General features: G+C 43.9%; 1 protein-coding gene across 2 annotated transcripts; it reads right to left on the minus strand.

Moving 5' to 3' along the window:
* Positions 1 to 13: 13 nt before the first annotated feature.
* Positions 14 to 16,847, minus strand: caprin1b (cell cycle associated protein 1b). 2 transcript variants are annotated; one of them, XM_080003104.1, is made up of 18 exons: positions 16,723 to 16,847; positions 15,989 to 16,153; positions 15,809 to 15,871; positions 15,603 to 15,689; positions 15,263 to 15,501; positions 15,085 to 15,167; positions 7,238 to 7,396; positions 7,092 to 7,144; positions 6,660 to 6,743; positions 6,155 to 6,325; positions 5,971 to 6,079; positions 5,615 to 5,676; positions 4,658 to 4,750; positions 3,282 to 3,425; positions 2,808 to 2,961; positions 1,049 to 1,225; positions 708 to 811; positions 14 to 606 (listed from the first exon to the last, which is right to left on the minus strand). In XM_080003104.1, exons 2-18 carry the CDS (start codon positions 16,151 to 16,153, stop codon positions 520 to 522), a joined length of 2,034 nt encoding a protein of 677 aa, XP_079859230.1. In that variant the 5' UTR covers positions 16,723 to 16,847; the 3' UTR covers positions 14 to 519. The 2 variants fall into 2 exon arrangements, with proteins under 2 accessions (XP_079859230.1, XP_079859229.1); XM_080003103.1 differs by having other exon boundaries at positions 1,049 to 1,228.
* Positions 16,848 to 20,034: the final 3,187 nt, after the last annotated feature.

Consider the following 20,034-nt stretch of genomic DNA (forward strand, 5'->3'; position numbering starts at 1 on the left):
CAGAAATCATGGCCAGGGTATGCAACACATCTTTATTGAAACCTTTGAAGCAACATCAATTTACAAACAAGGAAATGGAACCTTTCAAATTAACAAAATGTTGTTTTTTTTTTCCTTTTTTTTTTTAAGAACCCAAATGACAAATTCAACTATAAAATAAGAAGGGCTGAGAAAGGAGGAAAAAAAAAAAAAAAAACATTCCCAAGGTTTGGACCAGCAGTGGCAGATGAACTTTTCAATACAAAAAAAAATATAACTTAATGAAATCTTTCAAGTTTACAGGAATATTGAATGTGGGCCCACTTAAAACCCTTGGTGGGATTTACAGCCTTTCTTGTCTTTCGACTTAAAACATTACGCAATTTGAGATATCAAAGCAAACATACTTTGATAAAGGGCCAGAAAAGAATGCCGATTAAAACAAAATGACTTAAGTGAGCTGGGGCAAATGCATTTTTTGAGTTCTGAAATTGCAGTGTGGTGCAAGTTAGTCAGTCACAGTCAATGTTAAAAGGCCTTTCAGGATCGCATGGCCTGAGTATTGCCTCGAGACACTCCTCTAGGACCCTGTCCCGTTCCTCGTTTGTAGTTCTGTTGGTAACCATCCTGTAAAATAAAAACAGAGGATTATTTTAGGAACTTCTCCAAACCAAATATTGTCAACAATGAGAATTGGGAGAAAAGCTACTTGAGTGCATCTTTCATACCCGCTGGTAATTTCCATTGGAGTAGTCCCGAGGTGTGTTGAATTGAGTCTGTCCGTATCCAGAGTTTGGAGTATTGGCAAAGGGAGGGCGATAATCATAACCACCTTAAAAAAAAAAATCATTTTTACATATGGCAACTGGTATGTACATATCACACACACACACACACACACACACACACACACACACACACACACACACACACACACACACACACACACACACACACACACACACACACACACACACACACACACACACTTTATCTGTGATGCTTATCACCAATATCAGTTCAAGCTCCTCTTTAGGTGCTTTGCAGACATTATTAAAGACCTGATTACCTCTGAATCCATTCGAAGCCCCTCTGTAACCATTCATCATGCCCCTGGCGTTGCGGGGTCCGCCCCGCGACATGCCCCTGCTGTTGTAGAAGGACTGGGCCTGTCGGCTGAAAGCCGGGCCCTGCTGGGAGGGCTGCTGATGGCTTCCAGATTGGTCTTGAGAGTGGAAGGCACCAACTACTGGGGAAAGAAAAACGGGGAATATGAATATGTGACAAACATGGACTGTTCATACAGACACTCTGGTGAGAAAGGCGAGGCAGCGTCTCTACCACCTCAGGCAGCTGAGGAAATTCCGGGTCTCGGTGAGGATCCTCAAGTCCTTCTACTCTGGAGCAGTGGAGAGCATCCTGACAGGCAACATCACTGCCTGGTTTGGGAACTGTACTGCCCAGGACAGGCGGGCCCTGCAGAGGGTGGTGCGTTCAGCTGAACGTACCACTGGAACTACCCTCCCCCCCTTGCAGGAGTTATACACCAGGAGGTGTAGTAGCAGAGCCCGTAGGATCATGAAGGATCCTCATCACCCCAACAACGGACTGTTTCAGCTGCTGCGGTCAGGCAAGCGCCTCCGCAGTCACGCAGCGAGAACAGAGAGACTGAGACGGAGTTTCTTCCCTCAAGCCATCAGAACTGTCAATGCTGACCTCACCAGGGGTCCTAACTGAGCCATGCACTAGGCTCCACTACCTACTGTACTGTATGTAGCATACTGTACCGCATACTGTATCACTGTTCAGGGTTGTTCGTGATGCCGTATTGCTGCGCCGTACTGTTGTATACTGTGCTGTATTATCCCAAACACTACCTCACACTATTCACATTCACATGCCACTTTAATTCACATGCCACTTTAAATGCACATATCTGTATATACATAGCCATATTCCTTCAACCTATTCCATTTTATTTCAATTTATTTTTTATTGTATTTTATTCTATATATTTTTTATCTTATTCTATAAGTATTCCACTTACTGTATTACGTTTTAGGAGTCAGTTAGTCGGTCTATTAGAAAGTAATTTTCTACTTTTTATTTTATTTTAGTACTTTTTCCTAGGACTTCTTGTGTGCTATCACCGGGTGCGTTGCATTACATTTCACTGCATATATGTATGGAAGTATGTATATGTATGTGACAAATAAAAATCTTGAATCTTGAATCTTGAATCTTGAAACATGGAAGGTTAGTGCACTGCAACAGCAGAAAGGCAAAGACATCTTTAAAAAGCCTCTAAGAAAAAGGAAGTTTCAGTTTCTCCCACTTGCTCTTCTTTTTGGAAAAAATCCATTGGGTGTTGGGGTTCTGCTGGATGGGTGTGGCCAATAGATTGTAGAACATGCTACTCATTTGAACAGACTAACTCTTCATGTGTTCGCGATTTAGTTTTTTTCCTTCAGTTTGAGTTTGTTTCTATAAAATAAAAGAGTTGTAGGGGCAGGACCCAAGAAATCCAAAGGATTTTAGAAATATTAATTTCAAGGATTGACGCTACATCATATTACTCCCTTCTCGGAGCAGTTCTGTTTTTTTGTGGCTTTTGCTGAAACCTGGTAATGATTTCAAATGTTTTTGTGGTTTTGTTTCATAACCTTGCTTAAAACATAATGAACGTCCACGAATTGTCTGAGAAAAGTGATTTTGAGCAAAGGCCCTTGTTGAATGCAGGTCAGTGTGTCAGAGTGGGATCCAGAAGCCGCAGGAACACCCCCTTCTTTACAACGAGCAGCCAAGTTAAATCCGCCAGTTTTGCTCACCAGACTGCAGTTGTTCTGACTGCATTTCCGCGCTCTCCGCAGGAAGCTGCGTTTGGCCGCCGAAGCTCGGGCTGTAGCTGTTCTGGTATTGGCTCGCCTGGTTCAGAGCCTCCGTCTCATTGGCTGGCGGCACCGGGGCGTTGAGGTTGAACACCTGACGTGTGAACAAGAGCCGCATTGTGTCAAGACTGAAAGCGGAGTAAGGGTCAGAGTGGAGGCTCAGGAGGGTCCAGCAGCGCCGTTTGTTACTTATTGACCCAATATGCTCAGAGGGCATTTCAGCTCTTTTCATCTCTAATCCTTCCAATCACAGCCCGACACATTTCTGTGTTCTTCGAACCAAACACAAAGCTCTGGTATTACAGCGCTGTCAAGTAAGACTAGAATTACTTTCTTTTTTCCCCCAGAATAAACAAATAAAAGCAGACAGTATACATGTGCGGCAGGTTTGACTCCAGATTCGCCCGTTCTTACTGTCTGCATTGATTGGAATGGTGCGGCATTGACATTGATTCCACTGCTGTGGGGAGCCTTGGAGACGGGCTGGAAAACCTGCGTCTGGGAGGTGGATGGCAGGGCTGTGGAGGGTGGAGGCTGCTCTGACAAGGACATGGAGGTCTGAAAAGACAAGAATGTCACATACATTAGGAAATATTTACAGCTTCGAGAACAGAGAACCACAGATTTGGCTAGGCTACACGTCTTCAGGGCTGGTGCTAACCCAAGGAAATGTGAACATTCATTTTTTAATGAAACTTTGTATGACACCAACATACGTTGTGAATAACCTTTACTTGCTAAAGATGGCAACCAAGCATTGAAATATTGCCTTTTACTCAGCTTGCCGTCAACGCGAGGCTTGAGTTGAGGAAATAAAGTTATGCGGACAACATTAGTAAGCCACACCTGTGCTACATCACCATAGAAATATTTGCGGCAGCGCTTTGGGCCATGATAACCAAGTTTTCATCGGCTGCGGGGAAACATCCACAGGATGAGCGACCTAACACCGACAACAGTACACATTGAACATGAATGTAACTGCCACGCCACCCTGTGAAAACCAGACTCAGATCAGAGAGGCAGGACTTGTCAAAGACCTAGACTCAGACCTCTGGTAAAGCATGGAACCGATACCATTTAAATCCTTGAATTTAAATGGTATCAATGTGACAGTTGCACCAAAAATATCCGTTTCCCTTATGGGTTTTTTGTCCAACTGTCACATTAAAAACACATTTGTGGGAGCAACAACATGTGACCGCTGTATAAATATAATGGGAATGGAAGGCATTGAAACAAAAGCAAATTCTTCTATTATGAGTAATATTTCATCGGGTGGGAGAACACTACATTAGCAGAGTAAGATAAGAGGTGAAGGGCATGAGCAGAAAAAAAAAAAAAAAAAAAAGTAGAAAGACGTTGCTTTAGCTTTCTGCGATGCGGTCGCCTGCACCATGGTGGAGGGAAATGTCTGTTCACACGGAGGGGAGCCAGTGGAAACTCCACTAGCAATCAGAGTGGAGATTAGAATTCAACGTCTTGTTTGGCATTATTTTGAACAAGTACCCTGCTGCTGTTTCAGGGATGTGAATTATTTTACATGTCCTGTTTACTAAACCCAGGTTGAAGATGAGAAGCAGGAAAAACAGAGCAGAATGGTTGGTAAAAGAAAAAAACCCTCCCTAGTAATCTTGGACAATAACTGACAACTGGGGCACAAGTGCAGGAAACTACCACAACCACATCCACCACCACCAGCTGGAAGCTTCTCGACCTCAAAACAGCAAATGTCACTTAAAGGCGCCAGGTTCGCCGCTCTGCATGAAGGTTGGGTTAAAAGTGTTTACTTGGATGTTGTCGATGGATTCCGGCGATGGTCTGGGGTCTGGTGTGTGGGAGGTCTGGTACATGGGAGGCGGTGTAGGGGAGATAATGGGGACCTTGAGAAAAAAAGTATACAATGAGTGCGTTCACATGCACATTCAAATCCAATTATGGCCAATGATCAGGCTACGTCAATAAAGAAGTAGGTAAACACAGTCATTTTGAGGTCCCGGTTGAATGGCAACACCTTGTAAATAAAGAACTTGCTGAATGAGTCGTTTTAGAAATGAAGTTCAATCCAGTTCACTTAAAAGTTGGGTTTCTGTCCTTCAAATTCAATTTTCTCTCAGGTTTGATCTATTAACTAAGAGATTGCATTTGCCAAACCCAAGTGGCCCGCTTTGATTTGCTCAGTCACCCTGCGCTCCGTAGGAACCGCGCTTCTCACAGTGGGAGAAAGTCTGATGGATACATCTCCTTAGATTGGCCATTGAGACATCACTTGCACTTAAAGTTGAACCATATTCAACAAACATTCAACAACTCTAGTCGCTGAGATCACTACAATAAGTCTCTCCACCCTCCCAGTGCTCATTTGAAATAAATCATTAGCAGCTTCTGCAAGAGTGAGCATGCAGCCAGACAGCAAAAAGATCTTTTGATATGAGGATTCTAGCATTGGTGCAGGCTAAGTCAGTGTTAGCAGGGTCAATTTAGTTTGTAAGACATTTTTAAGGCAATTCTTAATTATATTTCGTGGGAGGTTCTGAACTCGATGATTGAACTTCTATAACTGTTTAAGGACAGTGAGTTGATTGGAAACCGGACTAAATCTGATGAACCATTCTTTTCCCCACAGAACTTAAGGTAAGTACAAAGAAATGTGTGTGCATGTAAACACACTCACTGAACTGTTCCCTGATTAAAAAGGTTGGAAAAAGGATGATAATTGCACTGTCCATTCCTACTTGAATACTCACTTGCGTGGGCTCAGGTTGGACAGAAACTGCGTTGGGTTGCGATAGACGGGACTCTGGATGAACTGGGGGGGAGGGAATGCATTACACTGTTATTATAAACACCAGTTTCATTCCCAAATACCACGCCTACACTGAAAGGAAAACTCTGGTATTTGTTGATCTCTGCTTTATTTTTCAGTCATTGTAGGCGCATTGTTTTGTGAAAGCTATTATTCTCTCTATAATTCTGATTGACTCCCAACGATCAAAAAATAAGGTTTAGGTAAAAACAAAACAACAACAACTGATTTTTCCTTTAACTATCAGCAGGAAATCAAAACTGCATGTGCCTGTTGAGAACAGTGGGTGAAACCTACCTGGCGGACAGACCATCGGAGGCAGCTCCATGTTCTGACTGGGTTTCATCGGTTGGGCCGATACGATAGCGGGGTCGATGGGCGGGCCTTCAAACTCCAGCATCGAGTCCTGAGGATCGCAGATATGATAAGTGCTACGCTAAGCGTCGACTCTCACGAGTGCTCCCCGGAGACCACATCCCACCTGCATGAAGTTGTATGTTCCCTGCATCTGCGCCATCAAGTCTTGAACCACCCGCTTCCTGACCAGGGGGTCGGTCGGCGGCGAAGCAGGGGCTAGGTTCAACGGGTGAGTCTCCATAGTGACGGCAGGAGGGGATGCCTGGACCGCTTGTTGCTGCATGGCACTGACCACCTAGAGGGGTGACACGCAGAAAATAATCAGGAGGGCAGGGCTAAAGGTGATTGCCAGCGTAGGTAACGCTTCTTTTTCGGCCTCACAATCAATCAATGATTTTTAAAACCATCTTTGTTTTTTGTTGTCAACAATTGATTTATTCCGTGGTTTTGTTGAGATAAAATCACAGATGAAACACAAATGGGAAACTCACTGCAACAAAAGTGCATACAAGTTATTGGGGAGTGCTTTTTCTGAGTACATGCGCACCGTACCGGCCCTGCAGCTCAGTACAGAGGAAAGGGACAGCCATACTCAGTGAGGACAAATAAAGTCGCAGCCAGCTTCATACCTCTGTTTCTGTGGTCCACTCGTTCCCCTGCTCCTTCTCACTAGAGCTGTATGTGCCTTCTGGAATGAACTGTCTGTTGACAAACTGGAGAATGAAGAAGGATTTATCAAGATTAAAACAACACAGGATGTGGAAGCACCATGACTATCAAGTTTTTGGAAAAGCAACCACAGTTCCCATAAGCTCAATCAAAAAGAGCTACTAGGCGCATGCTTTTATTTTAATGCAGTGAGCCAGCTCTGTAGTATATTTAACACCTACAGCCAATGCTCAGAGAAAATGACCTTTTCGTTAATGGTGGATAAATAAATGCCTGTGTGAAGTCGCTGTTCTGGTGATCTCTTCTGACCTGCTACGGCAGAGCCCAATTACCAGCACAAGGATGAAACGGCCTGTGACTTTAAAAGACGTCCAGAGAGTAACTTGTCTTACCTCTGTGGCTTCCACCTCAATAGGCTCTGTGTACTCTTCAATGATTTCAGCTTCTGTGAGCAGGAAGTAAACAGAACATTGCTGAAATATCCATTATACACATTAAGGATTATAAAGTAGGTTTCATTTCAATTTGGATAAATTACCTTGATCGGCGGCCTGCTCCTCTGGTTCCGACGACTCAACCGCCGATGCCACCGGCACTTCCTCCTCCGCCTCCTCACACACTCCGTTTTGGTGAGATGGAACCCTGTCAAAATATCCGCTTAGCAGAACCTGGTCCAGAGTCTCTTTCAGTGCCTTGTCTGGAATACAGGAATAATGTTGATGTCTTAAATGGCAATACGAGGCATAGGACATTTCTAGATACATTATTTATATGAGGATCCAAAGATCTTATTTTATAATTAAAGAGAAGCTCCTTGTTAATCTCAGCATCTCATTGAGGCTTAGACTTAACGTTCTCAGTAACCGTATATTATTTTAGTCACTAAGCATTATGGGAATCATAAGTTGCTTGTCTTTATTTTTCCACCAGTTAAATTGCAATGGGCAAACAAGCTTGAGGCTTCTGACAACAAGGCAGGGTTTCCTCGACAAATGCTGATCTAATCTAATTTATTCAACTTTATAACGATAAAGATAACGATAAAATCTCTGTCTCTATGTCGTTCCATCTCGACAACCGTTCATCCAATCTACTTCACACTTTGCGGATGTATTGCTGAGGACCCCAAGGTTGTGCAGTGTCAAATTTGGTGCAATTTGGACACGTGTAATATTAATAAACTTTCAATATAACAGCGAGCCAGCAGGGACCGGGCTTCAAGCTATGTTTATACCTGCCCCAAGCGCGAGGGCACAAGGGACCGGGACTGAAATTACGTCACCAGGGATTAGTGCCGTGGCGCATGAGGACCGGCGTGACATCGGGGCGCTCCCTAGAATTACGATGGGAGATCAGCGTTTTGCTGTTTTATTTGATATGTTGGACAACATTGATCCGTAGCGCAAGTCAGATGTGAAATTTAACATCTACCAATTACTTTTGGATGCAGAGACAAAGTAGTATACGCAAACAGCTCACTCAGGTTTGGTGATTTTTTTGTAAATTAATAGGGTCCTTGCAAAGTTCACTTTACAAATAAAAGCTAACCTTTTTATTGCTATTCATGTGCAGTTTATTTTTAGAGAATCTTGCAATGAGTGAGAATAATTACACATTGTGACTCAGTTCCATAGTTGATTAAGTTCCTCTGTAATAAACTGCTGAGCAGGACGTAACTTCAAAACCACTCTCCTCTCTGCATTAAATGGACCTTTGCTGCACTTTTGTCGGTTCAACCACCATGAACCGCAATTCCTTCTCGGCACAAGGTCCAATGCCCTGCATGCAGCCATGTTTGCGCGTTCATTTTCTACTTCCTGCTTCATGTGGTACTGTCTCTTCTGCCACCCGTGGTTTCTGAGAATACTGCAACAGAGAATGTGCCAGCTATAACTACCCTGCACTCTCTGGACCTGCGCAAAAGGTACAATCAGGGCTTCAGGACTGTGTCACAAATACCCCTTTCCCACTGCACCAAAAACCCGCTAACATCCGGCATTTGTTGTCAGTGGGAAAGGTAACACCCGGGTCAAATGACCCTGCAATAGACAGGTTTTTATCGGCTCCACCTCCGATCGGCTCGGATGTAAACAGGAAACCCAGATTGACCCGCTAGTTTTGGCCCCTTTGATGGGACGCGCGTTGAAGTTTCGGACGTTGGCGTATAAATAGACAGGAATATCCGTGTATCATTCCATCATTTTATATCCCATTTCGAATCCAAAAATCAAAATCAGAAGTCACTGACTTTTCTCCCGCACGGGGGACCGTGAAATGTTTTGAGTGTGGGAACCACAGCGGAGAACTAACGCTCCCCGCCGGGCTCCGAGTCACTCCAGCACCGCCCCAAGATCTCCGAATCAGAGGAGCGTCCCTGCCCCCCCCGCCGCTGAAGGACCGGTGCATGCATCGGGCATTGACTGAGCAGGTGGATACATGCTGCTTCTGTTTTGTTGGGTCGTTCACGAACAATCCGATTCTTTTGAATGGCTCTTTTGTCGGAAAAATGGGAATCAAACTGAGTGATGTTTGCTGTTTGCTTGCGGTCAGCCTTGGACTCCTGCCAAATATATTATAGTTGTGTACACTACTATAACGTACTCTGCATACTGTGTACACTCGTCGCAATAGACAACTCCCGTTGAAACCAGTTCTAGCCACCCCATTGTCCGTTACATTGTGACAAACCCCTTCCTATGTCATAATGTGAACCATATAACCATATAAACTGTTCGTCTCAGGGAGCTGCTCTACAGCACATCTCCGATTCGACCCTTGTACAAGCCAAAACCAACGCCTACATGCCTCTTTATTTAAAAACCACCGACTGACAAACTGCAGATTAAAGCGACCCTTTAATTTCTGTAACATAATCTGGCATCTAACGAACAGGATCAAGCTGCGTCCAGGGGGACCATCGACGACGGAGTCGGCATAGACTAAAATCCTCGTTTGGAGGACCGTCCTTCGGTGGGACTCCAGGGCGCCGCCTTGATCTACGTTCCCGATAGCGGGGTAAGACAAATGTTGCGAAGTGTTTGAATTCAGGATCTATTTTATGATCGAAATACTGACTGATTTTTCCTGAAGTGAAGACATTTGCTGTTTTATTAAGAAACCTGGAAATATAGTGACGACTATATTTAACTTGAGTTCCATTAAGACCGTAATAAAGTACGTGAAATAGAACCTAGACTTCTATTGGGACCGTAAAGCACGTGAAATAGATACAAAGGGAGAATAAGGAAACACCAATTGACACAAAGGAAATCCCCAGGTTAAAAAGGCAATCATGAAATAAATAAAACAAACAAAATATATAATATTATTATGATTTTTTTTAAGTAGCCTTGTGAAATTGTGAAGAATTGTGAAATCACCCTCACAGGTCTAATAAGACCATGGATGCCAGTAATAGTAAAGGACTACAGATGGATCAACAATTTAGAGAATCGAAGGAATATTACAAATGTATGAAGTAGAGAAAAGAATAAGAAACTGAGAGGAAAAGGGACATAGACAGGCATCAGGGAAAGAGACAGGGCCAGGAAAAGGGACAATGAAAGCAAAAAGCATCAGCACCACTATAATGCTAATCAATGTACTTCTCTGTATCCTATTTTACCGGACAAAATACTGGATCTAGCCTCCCATATGGCGTCAACCTCCAAATCTACCCAACCTAACATCAACGCAGACATACCAGTGTTCGACCTCGACGACGAGACACAAAACATGGGGGCACCTCCCTACACCATATGAGACTCATCTATGGTCTGCATTCACCAACGGACTGGTGTTCCCACTCGGTGACATGTTGAAACGCTGTAGTAATGTTAGAAAATAATGGACACTACACATTGTTGTTTCACATACCATATTTGCATCTTTACTTTGTCATAAATATTAGTATTTCATAAGTTTGTGTGTTTCATTAATTTCTTTTATCTTACATGTTTACTTGTTGCTCTGGAGCTATCTTGCAAGCACTGATTGAGGCCTGCAATCTTCGGAACCCAAGTCATACATGCCCTGCCGGCACTCCACCTAATAATGGGTCTTAATGACTGAGAGGGTTGGCGTAAGTACATACGCTGACCATCGTCTGGCCCACAACTCAGCCAGTCAACAGGGCCCGTAGGAACTAGGGTGAGCAGAGCCAAAATTAATACTATGTGCATACTGTGCACACTTGTCACAAGAGACAACTCCCGTTTAAACCAGTGCTAGTCACCCTATCGTCCATTACATTGTTATAAACTCCTTCCTATGTCATAATGCGAACTATGACGCCTGTGTCCCGAATAAACTGTTCGTCTCAGGGCTCCTCTTGAGCACATCTCTGATCCGACCCTTGTACAAGCCAAACCACATCTGTCTGACTCTTTATTTAAAAACCACCGACTGACAAACCGCAGATTAAAGCAACCCATTAAGGAAGGAATATCTGCATGCATGTCCTTAGAATGTATGTCCTCTGATGATGACAACCGTTCATCCGATCTACTTCGACCCAAGGACCTGCAGTGTCGAATTTGGTGCAATTTAGACACGCGACACGTGTAGACATAGGACAATATGGAAATTTCATGTCACGATAATCCTGGGAAATATAATTGCAATTCACAATATTATCCTGATACTCATCAAAACAAGCTTAAAACGGCACTGAAACATAATGGAATCACTTTACCTTACATTTTGTATTTATTGAATACAATGTATATATAGTAATAGGACATCAGGACACTGAATATCCTTTTCTAGTGAAAATACAAGGACAGATATAGACTCTCGCTAACACCCTGCAGATAATTAGAAAAAGAATCCATAATCCAGAAAAAAATATCCATTAATATAAAAATTGACCTATCAACTTGATATCCAAGCGTTCACATGGTTCAATTAGTTGTGTTGTAAATGCACAGGAAACTAATTTGTTTTCAGATCAGAGTACAGCAAGGTCAGCAGAATTAATACACAAAAAAGATTATCATAAATAATAAGGTCTCCCTACATAAATAAAAGATAGATAAATAACATTGTGTGAGTCTGTTCTTTAAACACCAATAAAAGTTCCAACTGGCAATGTGGCATAGTCAAAACTAAGACTAATATTATTATACGTAATATTAATAAAGAAGCGAACACCAAGCCGCCCAGCTCGCGGGGCAATGCAGCCCCCGAACAGGCATGTTTTGAACGGGCACTGCAATAGTTTGAAAAAAACCAAACAAGTTGCTGCAGTGTATACTGCTGTTCATATCAAAGTTAATGTAAACTTTTTGTGTGGTGGTAAGATTATTTTAAACTGGATGATCTGTTTATTGTTGATCAATGCCTTTTTATACCATAAAGACCAGTGTAGCCCCTTTCCAACATGGAATCCGCATCATTGCTGGACAGAAAAAAAAAATATATATATATCTCTGGCAAAGGCAGTCATTCTAACATAGCCTCCTTTACGGAAAAGTTCCGTTTGGCATCCGTTCCCACATGATGACTGTTTCGGCTCCAGCAATAATGCTCGCGCGAGCCGTTTCTAATATCAACCGAGACTAGGCAACAGAATCTCATTTTAGACCAGCGCTTCGCTCCCTGCCCCACACGCTTCCTCTCCGCTGACCGAGAGGGGACAGAGCCCCCGTCCCCAATGTTATTAAATCAGTGAGATCATGTTCAACCTGTCCTACACTCTCTGCTCCCGGAGAATGAACGTTCTAGCTCCCGCTGGCGCCACGCTACGGTGCAACCGGTGGGCAAGTGAAGCGCTTGTGCCCCATGTCAGGGCACCGCACCTCTAAAAGGACCAGAAGTGTTTCAGTTTCTCATCTTTGCAGCCCAGGGCCACCCCCCTTATCGAAGAAGTGTGTGATATCCATCCATCTATAATAAATAGTCATGTAAACCCACTATTTGGATCCAGCCTCACTTTACAGCAATGACACACACGCACACACAGGGCTTATGACATACCAAGTTAGCATATACCATCTCTTTACAGTACAACCCTTGCAGTAAAGCATCCAAATTCTCAGGGACAAATGGCATATTATGGCTTTGTTGCAGTGGCCAAACCAAAACAAGCATCATGGAGAAAGATTAAAACATTGTTGCCGTGTGTTTTGTAATGAGAAATTTAAATCGTTTGTCCTCTTTGCATCTCTAAGCATTAAGTTGCTAATGACATGAAAACAAAATCAGACGCACTATTGGAAAATGTCTGCTTATAATTGTTGTAATATTTGTCTGAAAACATTTCTGCCCATCAAATTAAATAAATGAATTCACTGTTTGGCTCTCTCTAGTGTTTTCTAGGGTATTTTATAGAACAGAGTGGTGAACCTCAACTCAGTGCAAAACTAGTTTGGAGACCATGCCCTGAGTCAAGAGGTTCATCGGAGGATGAAGGGGTTCTCGCTTTTGTGGCGATAAAGTGGGTCACCAGGACCATCACATGGCTTCAGCAGCGGCCAGTGGGACCACAGGTGACGGGGCCACTGGCATCCTGCCACGCTGCTGAGTCAGAATAAGCCCACAGCACCCAAGCAGACTGCAGCAGCTTGTGTGCAAGTCCCAAGGCCAGACTGCTGAGAATGCATCAGTCTAGCCCCGATAATCCACATCTCAATGCTATGCAGATGCTGCATTAACACAGCACTATGCACATACTACGCTAACACGACTGGGGTGTTCGAACTGTCTCCCCCTAAAAAGGCACAATATTAACGACTCATACACAATCGCCATTCCTCTGATTCTGCCTCTAATTTGGCCAATGCTAGGCTCTTACTGGGAGGAGTTTTACCGATTTTGATGACATGAATGACCATGCAACTAACCAAAAAGAACCAAGCAGATCACTGCAGTAGGGGAATTGAGAAGGGGTGGGGGAACAAGTGCTATATTGTCCTTCTCCAGGGACTTTTTGGACTTTACTTTCACCATATCATGTAACAACAATTTAAATTAGTTAATGTAATGTGTATTTCATGTAATTGTGTTCATGTCACCATTACAAACATAACGCTTTGAAACATTAAGATGACAAATTTAATTATTGTCTAAACTAACAACTGGGTTACAAAGTGAAGTTGAGCCACATTAAGAGGAATGCTAAATTGCTGTTTTGAATGGGAATCGTCTTGTATCGAGGAGCAGTGGACAGCAACGAACTGTAGCAGCACCCGGGAAGCAGTTATCAAGCCTCTTGCTCAAGGAAACTTCAGCATGCTATCAGGAGGAGCCGGGGACTGACCGATTTCTAGACAACCCGCTGTAGTTCCTGAGCCACTGCCCCCCTTATTTAGAAGTGATACAGTGTATGGGAGTGGTTGTGAATGCAGTTGGAATGGAAACCCTGGTCTGTGTCTTAACCTGTAGTCTAAACACAGTTCCAAATTCAAAGCAAGAGATTGTGTTTAACAAGTTGGTTGGGCACCGTTGGTGCTGATCTGACAAAGTTGTGTTGTCATGCTATGCTTATGGAATTATTACAGCCATCTTTCAAATAAAAACAGTCCAGCACACAGCTTTTAAAGCCAGCTCACTCCTGCAATGAAGAAAAATAAACTGTATCAACTGTTCTCTTGATAACATTGTCAGAAGGCAGTTGACTAACATCTCCTCACCAAACCCTTTCCATGTTGTAGGAAACTTCCCAACACCAGTGCTTATGCAGAAATTTTGTTAGCATAGGAGTAAATATGATTACAGTTCATTATAACAGTTATGGAATCCTAGTTCGGTCCTGAGCGTTATAGTTTTGGTATACAACAAGAGACGTGTCACGATTAACATAAACCTGCAAAACTTGAAGCAGCACTTATACGGGCTGAGCAAAAGGTGAAATTTAGGTAAAGAAGATAGTGAAAATAAACATGTCTAAATAAAAATTAAATAAATAGGAAGATAAAAACACAATCTTGGCAGATCATAAGGTCTTGAATGTGACCAGTCATAAAGCTCTGCTATGCTCCATAATATGATTGTCCTCATATGGGGGGGGGGGCTTCAGGGGATTCGCGAGGAAAATGTCAAGTGATTCTGAATGAATGTTTTGCTACTAAATCCTTCCAAGTCTAAAAATGACATTACAACGGCAGAAATGGGAGCAGCATTATCTTCTAAGATTGCTGGTTGATTCTGTGATTTCAGCAGCCATTGTTGTACAATGGAAAACTGGTCCGGCTTAAAACATGGTCAGCCAAGTGCAGCCGAAGGTGAGAGGAAACAAAAAGAGTAGTGTCCGGCCTAAATAGTGACACCAGATTATGTAAGAGAATTCTCCATCGTGTCAAGGCGGTACAGGGTCTTAAATCTTGCAAGACGGGGCATATACACCCAAAAAGGCTGGGAAGCACTGCCATAATAGATTTAACTCACATGTTGTTCCAACAACAGCCTTGTCCCTCCCTTCCAGCAAGTCCCAGAGGTGAGCAGAGGCTTCCTCGTACTGATCAGCCAACCTGAAAGAATAAACAATTTGCAGCCATCTCTTCAGCCTGACCTAGAAAGGACCCTTTCTTAAAAAACACTCCAGGTAAAAACACCTTGGACTTACCTGACATTTCGGTCACGGTCCGGCCCGACTAACTTGTAGAACTCGTCAACAGCAGTGAGGTCTGCCTCCGTGAGCAGCGGGGAGCCTCCGACACCCTGCCTCAGTTCCTGTCTCACCGAGTCCTCCCCGAGCCGATCCAGTAGGAACTGCAGCTCCAGGATCGTCTTCAACCTCTTCTGCTCCGCCTCGTCCCGCAGCAGCTGCTCCCGCCTAGCAGTCTTTTTCACAGCCTTCTGGATCTGGTGGTGGCGGACAGGGGCCAAATTTAGTTGTACAATAGGAAAGCATCGTTGACTCCATAGGGTGTTTTTTGTTTTTGAAAGTTAAGAATCCCCCTTACATCTTGTGCTAGTACAATGAAGCTCTTCTGCAACTCCCGGGCAAACTCCAGGTTAGTGGTAACCTCCTGATATTTGGAAAGGGCATCCTGAAAGAAGAACGAAAAAAAAAAACAATTTAGAGAGGCGCAACAAACCTCTAGTTTTCATTTCAATAACAGTATGACTCGGCCCCAGAGAGACGATGCAAAGTCTTTTGTGTACCCACCAGCTGGTCCTGATTTAGACGCTCCCCTTTATTTTTCCTGGCTTGATAGTCATCCAGTTTACCCTGCAACAGAGCATTCAAATACAAGTTGGGATGCTGCGATGCACACCTTACAACGGCACGGAGACAAGGGGAGCGCATCCCATCTACATCCGACGAGGGGGACGCAAAGACATTCACCTTTTTCTTCTCCATGTTGCGAACCTTCTTTTCCATGACACCCAACACCTGCTTCAGAACCTCAGACTGACCGGCAAGTGTAATTTGGCCCATCGACCCTGGAGCGGATCCCACATCTGGGCTGGCAGACTGCACTGTCCTGTTACCATTCATGGCTGAGGGCATCTGGAAAATACGTAGGGGGAGGAGGAAAAAAGAGGGAAAAAAAAAAAAAAAAAAAAAAAAAAGGTTCATAGCAAACTCAACTGGAATGGAACAGCTTTTCTGAATGACAAACATTTCCAGATGAACTCGGAATAAAGACCGAGAAGTCGCACGTGTGTCTGCAGTGCAACGAATAAGAATATACGCCACACAGCGGAGTGACAACAGCACAATGACGGCAATGTTTTCAATCTCCAGCAACCGCGATAACGAAAGAAGCCTCGGTCATGCAGCGTGCCTCTTTAGAGCCGGGGAGCAGAGTTAAATTTACCACGTAACACATATGCTTGCTACCGTCAAACAGAACCGGCCGTCGGTAGGTGCTGCCGAGCGGCTCTGGTGAAAGAAAGGCGTGTTAGCCTAGCGACGGCGGGTTGCTTAAAAAAAGGGCCGCCGGGCCGCGACAACGGTGCCGCGGCTAGCGGAGTTAGCACAGCCCCCTTGACTTAGCATCCCCCTCCGCACCGCTAACGCCAGTTCGCCGCGCCGAACCGCCGGACGCCGCGGCGACACGCTCCGGACGCACCCACCTTCTATTTGACAATATCCACCGGGGAACGTGTTGGCGCAGCTCACGGAACAGTCAAGTACCACGGCGGCGTCGGTTTATTTTCTGCTCGACTCTGGTGTGGGATCCGCCCCGCCGGCCTCACCGACAACTGAGACGGTTCGAGAGGCGGAGAAAGTCTTTATAAAGATCGAGGTCCCGGTTTAGGTGTCGGAGGCGTGCCTAGTCGGACGCGGCGCCTAAAACCTTGAACGGGATAAACTATGATGAAATACAAAGCCGTCGAACCAACATGGGTGGTTTAAGACGACGCGGTGTATTTATTTGACACGTTTGGTGGTAACGTGTTTATTTTAATGTGGCGCTTGTGTGCCGGCAGGACCGCGCCCCCCTCCTGACAGGCACACTGCGAAACGTTAGCGTCGATGCGGGGGGAAAGGTTTTTTTGGAAAGTGATCGGACATGATCAGCGGGTGAAGCGATGTCCGTTCTATTTGCTTTGGAGTCCGATTTGCCGGCGTGTTGTCACGTCGCCGATGGTGCCGCGAGGACGCGTCGCTGTCTAACGGACACTGTTCACAACCTGGGCACTTTATATAGTAGAATATACAGGAACTCCTCACTTAACGACCTACCTGTTTAACGACCGTTGGGACTTACGACCAGCTCAGACTATTCTGTATTGTGTATTCTGTATACTCTCTCTCTCTCTATCTCTCTCTATAGGCTATTATAATAATAATAATAATAGTAATAATAGTTATAATAATAATAATAATAATAAATATAGCTGCAAGCAGCAATATTTATTATTATTAGGGGGTAGTCAGATATCCAGGTTAGGTGCCCCTTCGTTAAAGTTCAATGGATGAGTGGGCTCTCTGTTGTGTTTTGTGACTGCAGAAGTTCATTCATTCTGGCCTGGTCACAGTGTTATTATATGATTGGCTGTGGGCAGGTTTCCTACGCCACAACTAACGGCAGTTATCATTCTGAAGTAGGGCTGCATGATTAAGGCTAAAATGAAAATGACGATTATTTTACTCAATATTGTAATCACGATGATTTATGAAGATCATTCATTCATCCATTTTGGGGAACACAATTATTTTATTGCGCTTTGTAAAATAAACAGAAAACTGCCTTCACAATAATAATATATTTTGTAAACCTATAAATAAATAATCCCAAATGTACAAATCTTTGAACCAAAATGGGACATACATAGACTACTGACGTCAGTTTTTCATTAACAAAAACAATGGGGCTGGACCCCTAATAATATAAATCATATTCCATTGTAAAATTCTGAAGTAGAAAGCATTTAAATGTAGATAACCTTAGAAGTGTCTTGTTAACCGCACTAGGTGGCAGTGTTGTGCGCTGTTTGATACAGTATATTTGACTCAAGCGAAACAAAGCATAGATGTGAAGAAATGCCTAGAGGTCTGTCCACGCTGAGACTAACGACTACATGAAATGACGATACCTACATGAAAAGATTGATCGCATGAAACAACCTAATCTATGTTTTGAATGGGACTGATTGGGCATGTTTACCAAAACTGAAAAATGCCACCCAAAACACCATCACTTAGACATGCAGTACACCAACACAAAGCACCAGTTCCCCAAATCAACGATTATTTTCCCTGTGACGGACACATTTGTAAAAACCATCAACCACTCTTTTGCTTCAAACATTTCTAACTGCTTGCACATACTTTCTTGTATTAATCGGAGGTCTAAAGAATGTGGAAGCACCTTGCATGGGGTTTGGTTTGGCGAATACAGGAAGCTGTTAACATGCCCGTTCTGCTCTCTGATTGCACGGCGAGTGTGTTTTCCTTCAGAGATAATACTGTTTATGGGAGGACCCGAGGGTAAGTGAAGTTCCCGTTCAAAAGTGACTCATTTCCTCTATCATCTCCTCTATTTCACCCCAAAAGACAACCCACCCAGAGCTGTAGTCTCTTCCACCAGAAAGACCAGGGTTTGACCCCTGAACCTCACACCAAGGAAGCTTTTTCACCGTTAAATTCATTTTACCCACAATTCTCTTCACAGATAATCCCAAAGGGGTCGTAGAGAATAACAAACCCTTTACTTCGTGGATCTGTGAGAGGAGGAAAGACTCGTTTCGGGCTAGATTCCACGGGAAGTGGTAGTTGAGCTATTGCTGTTTCAGACTCTGTGCTATCTGAGAGAAAACAATACATCCAGGGTTCCTTTGTTAAGGAAACTAAACACAGAGTCTTTGTATAGGTCGCCTGGGATGGATATTTGTTCTACAGCTATTTAGGAGAGAGGTCATTTTGGATATTAGTGAAGAGTGCTATTCTGTTTCTATTAACAAACAGCAACATGAAGGGTAATAAAATTCCATCTGCTCTCCCAATTCCACGCAGCCTTCAACACCACAATGTCCTCGACAGTGAGCGGCCGAAAGCAGGAAGTGGCACACGAGTGACACAACTTCCCAAAATATTGCCCACATTCTTAACCGTTTGCTTCCCGAATTCCATGTCAGACGGGGCTGGATGTGAGCACATTTTTGTGTGTATTTCTCTCTATTGCCGCGGAGCACCTTCTTTAATGTGCGGGATGGGACGGCACATGTTCACATGACATTTAGGAAGCCACAAGAGGAAGATAAGAGCTGTACCATCCAATGACAAGAAAGTAGTTTTTATGGTTTTCTATATGCCTCGTTACCTATCACACTGAACCATCTGCAGCCAGTGTGTCTATCTGAACCGCCATACGGTGGGGAGCCGTCATGGCGGGGGGCCGGAAGTGACCCCTCCCCACCCCACAAAAAAGCTTCATGTCAGTTTGCCTGCTGCGCGTCCTCTGGGCCTTCTCTCTTAACCCCATAGGAAGTGGTGAAGGACTTTCATTCTGTCTATGACTTTGAGTTTGTAATTCGGCTAGTTGTATTGTTATGTGAAAATACTCATTATATAATATAGTCATTATATCATTCACTATATTATCCATTCATTTCATTTTATCTCAATACATTTTTGAGCTTTATTTTGTTTTTTGAAGAAGTGAAACCTGCTAAGATCATTCAAATGGTCACCGCACTGTCCAAAATCCCTTTCTATGGAGAAGCTTCAGCTCTGTCAAGTTGCCGTGGTTGGCATCACTTTCTATGCCTCTTAGCTTGGTATCTATCGTATGACTGCACACCAAACCGGTGCCGCCTCAGGGGCCGTCTAGCCTACATTTCAAGTCTGTGCCTGCAGTTCAACCTCTCCTACATCTGGCTTCTTCTGGCTGAAGAAGTGATTCTGGCCAAGGGAGCATTTGTTATCTCCCTGCACAGTCC

The sequence above is a fragment of the Zeus faber genome, assembly GCF_960531495.2.
Source record: "Zeus faber genome assembly, chromosome: 6".
In the NCBI taxonomy this organism is placed as follows: Eukaryota; Metazoa; Chordata; class Actinopteri; order Zeiformes; family Zeidae; genus Zeus; species Zeus faber.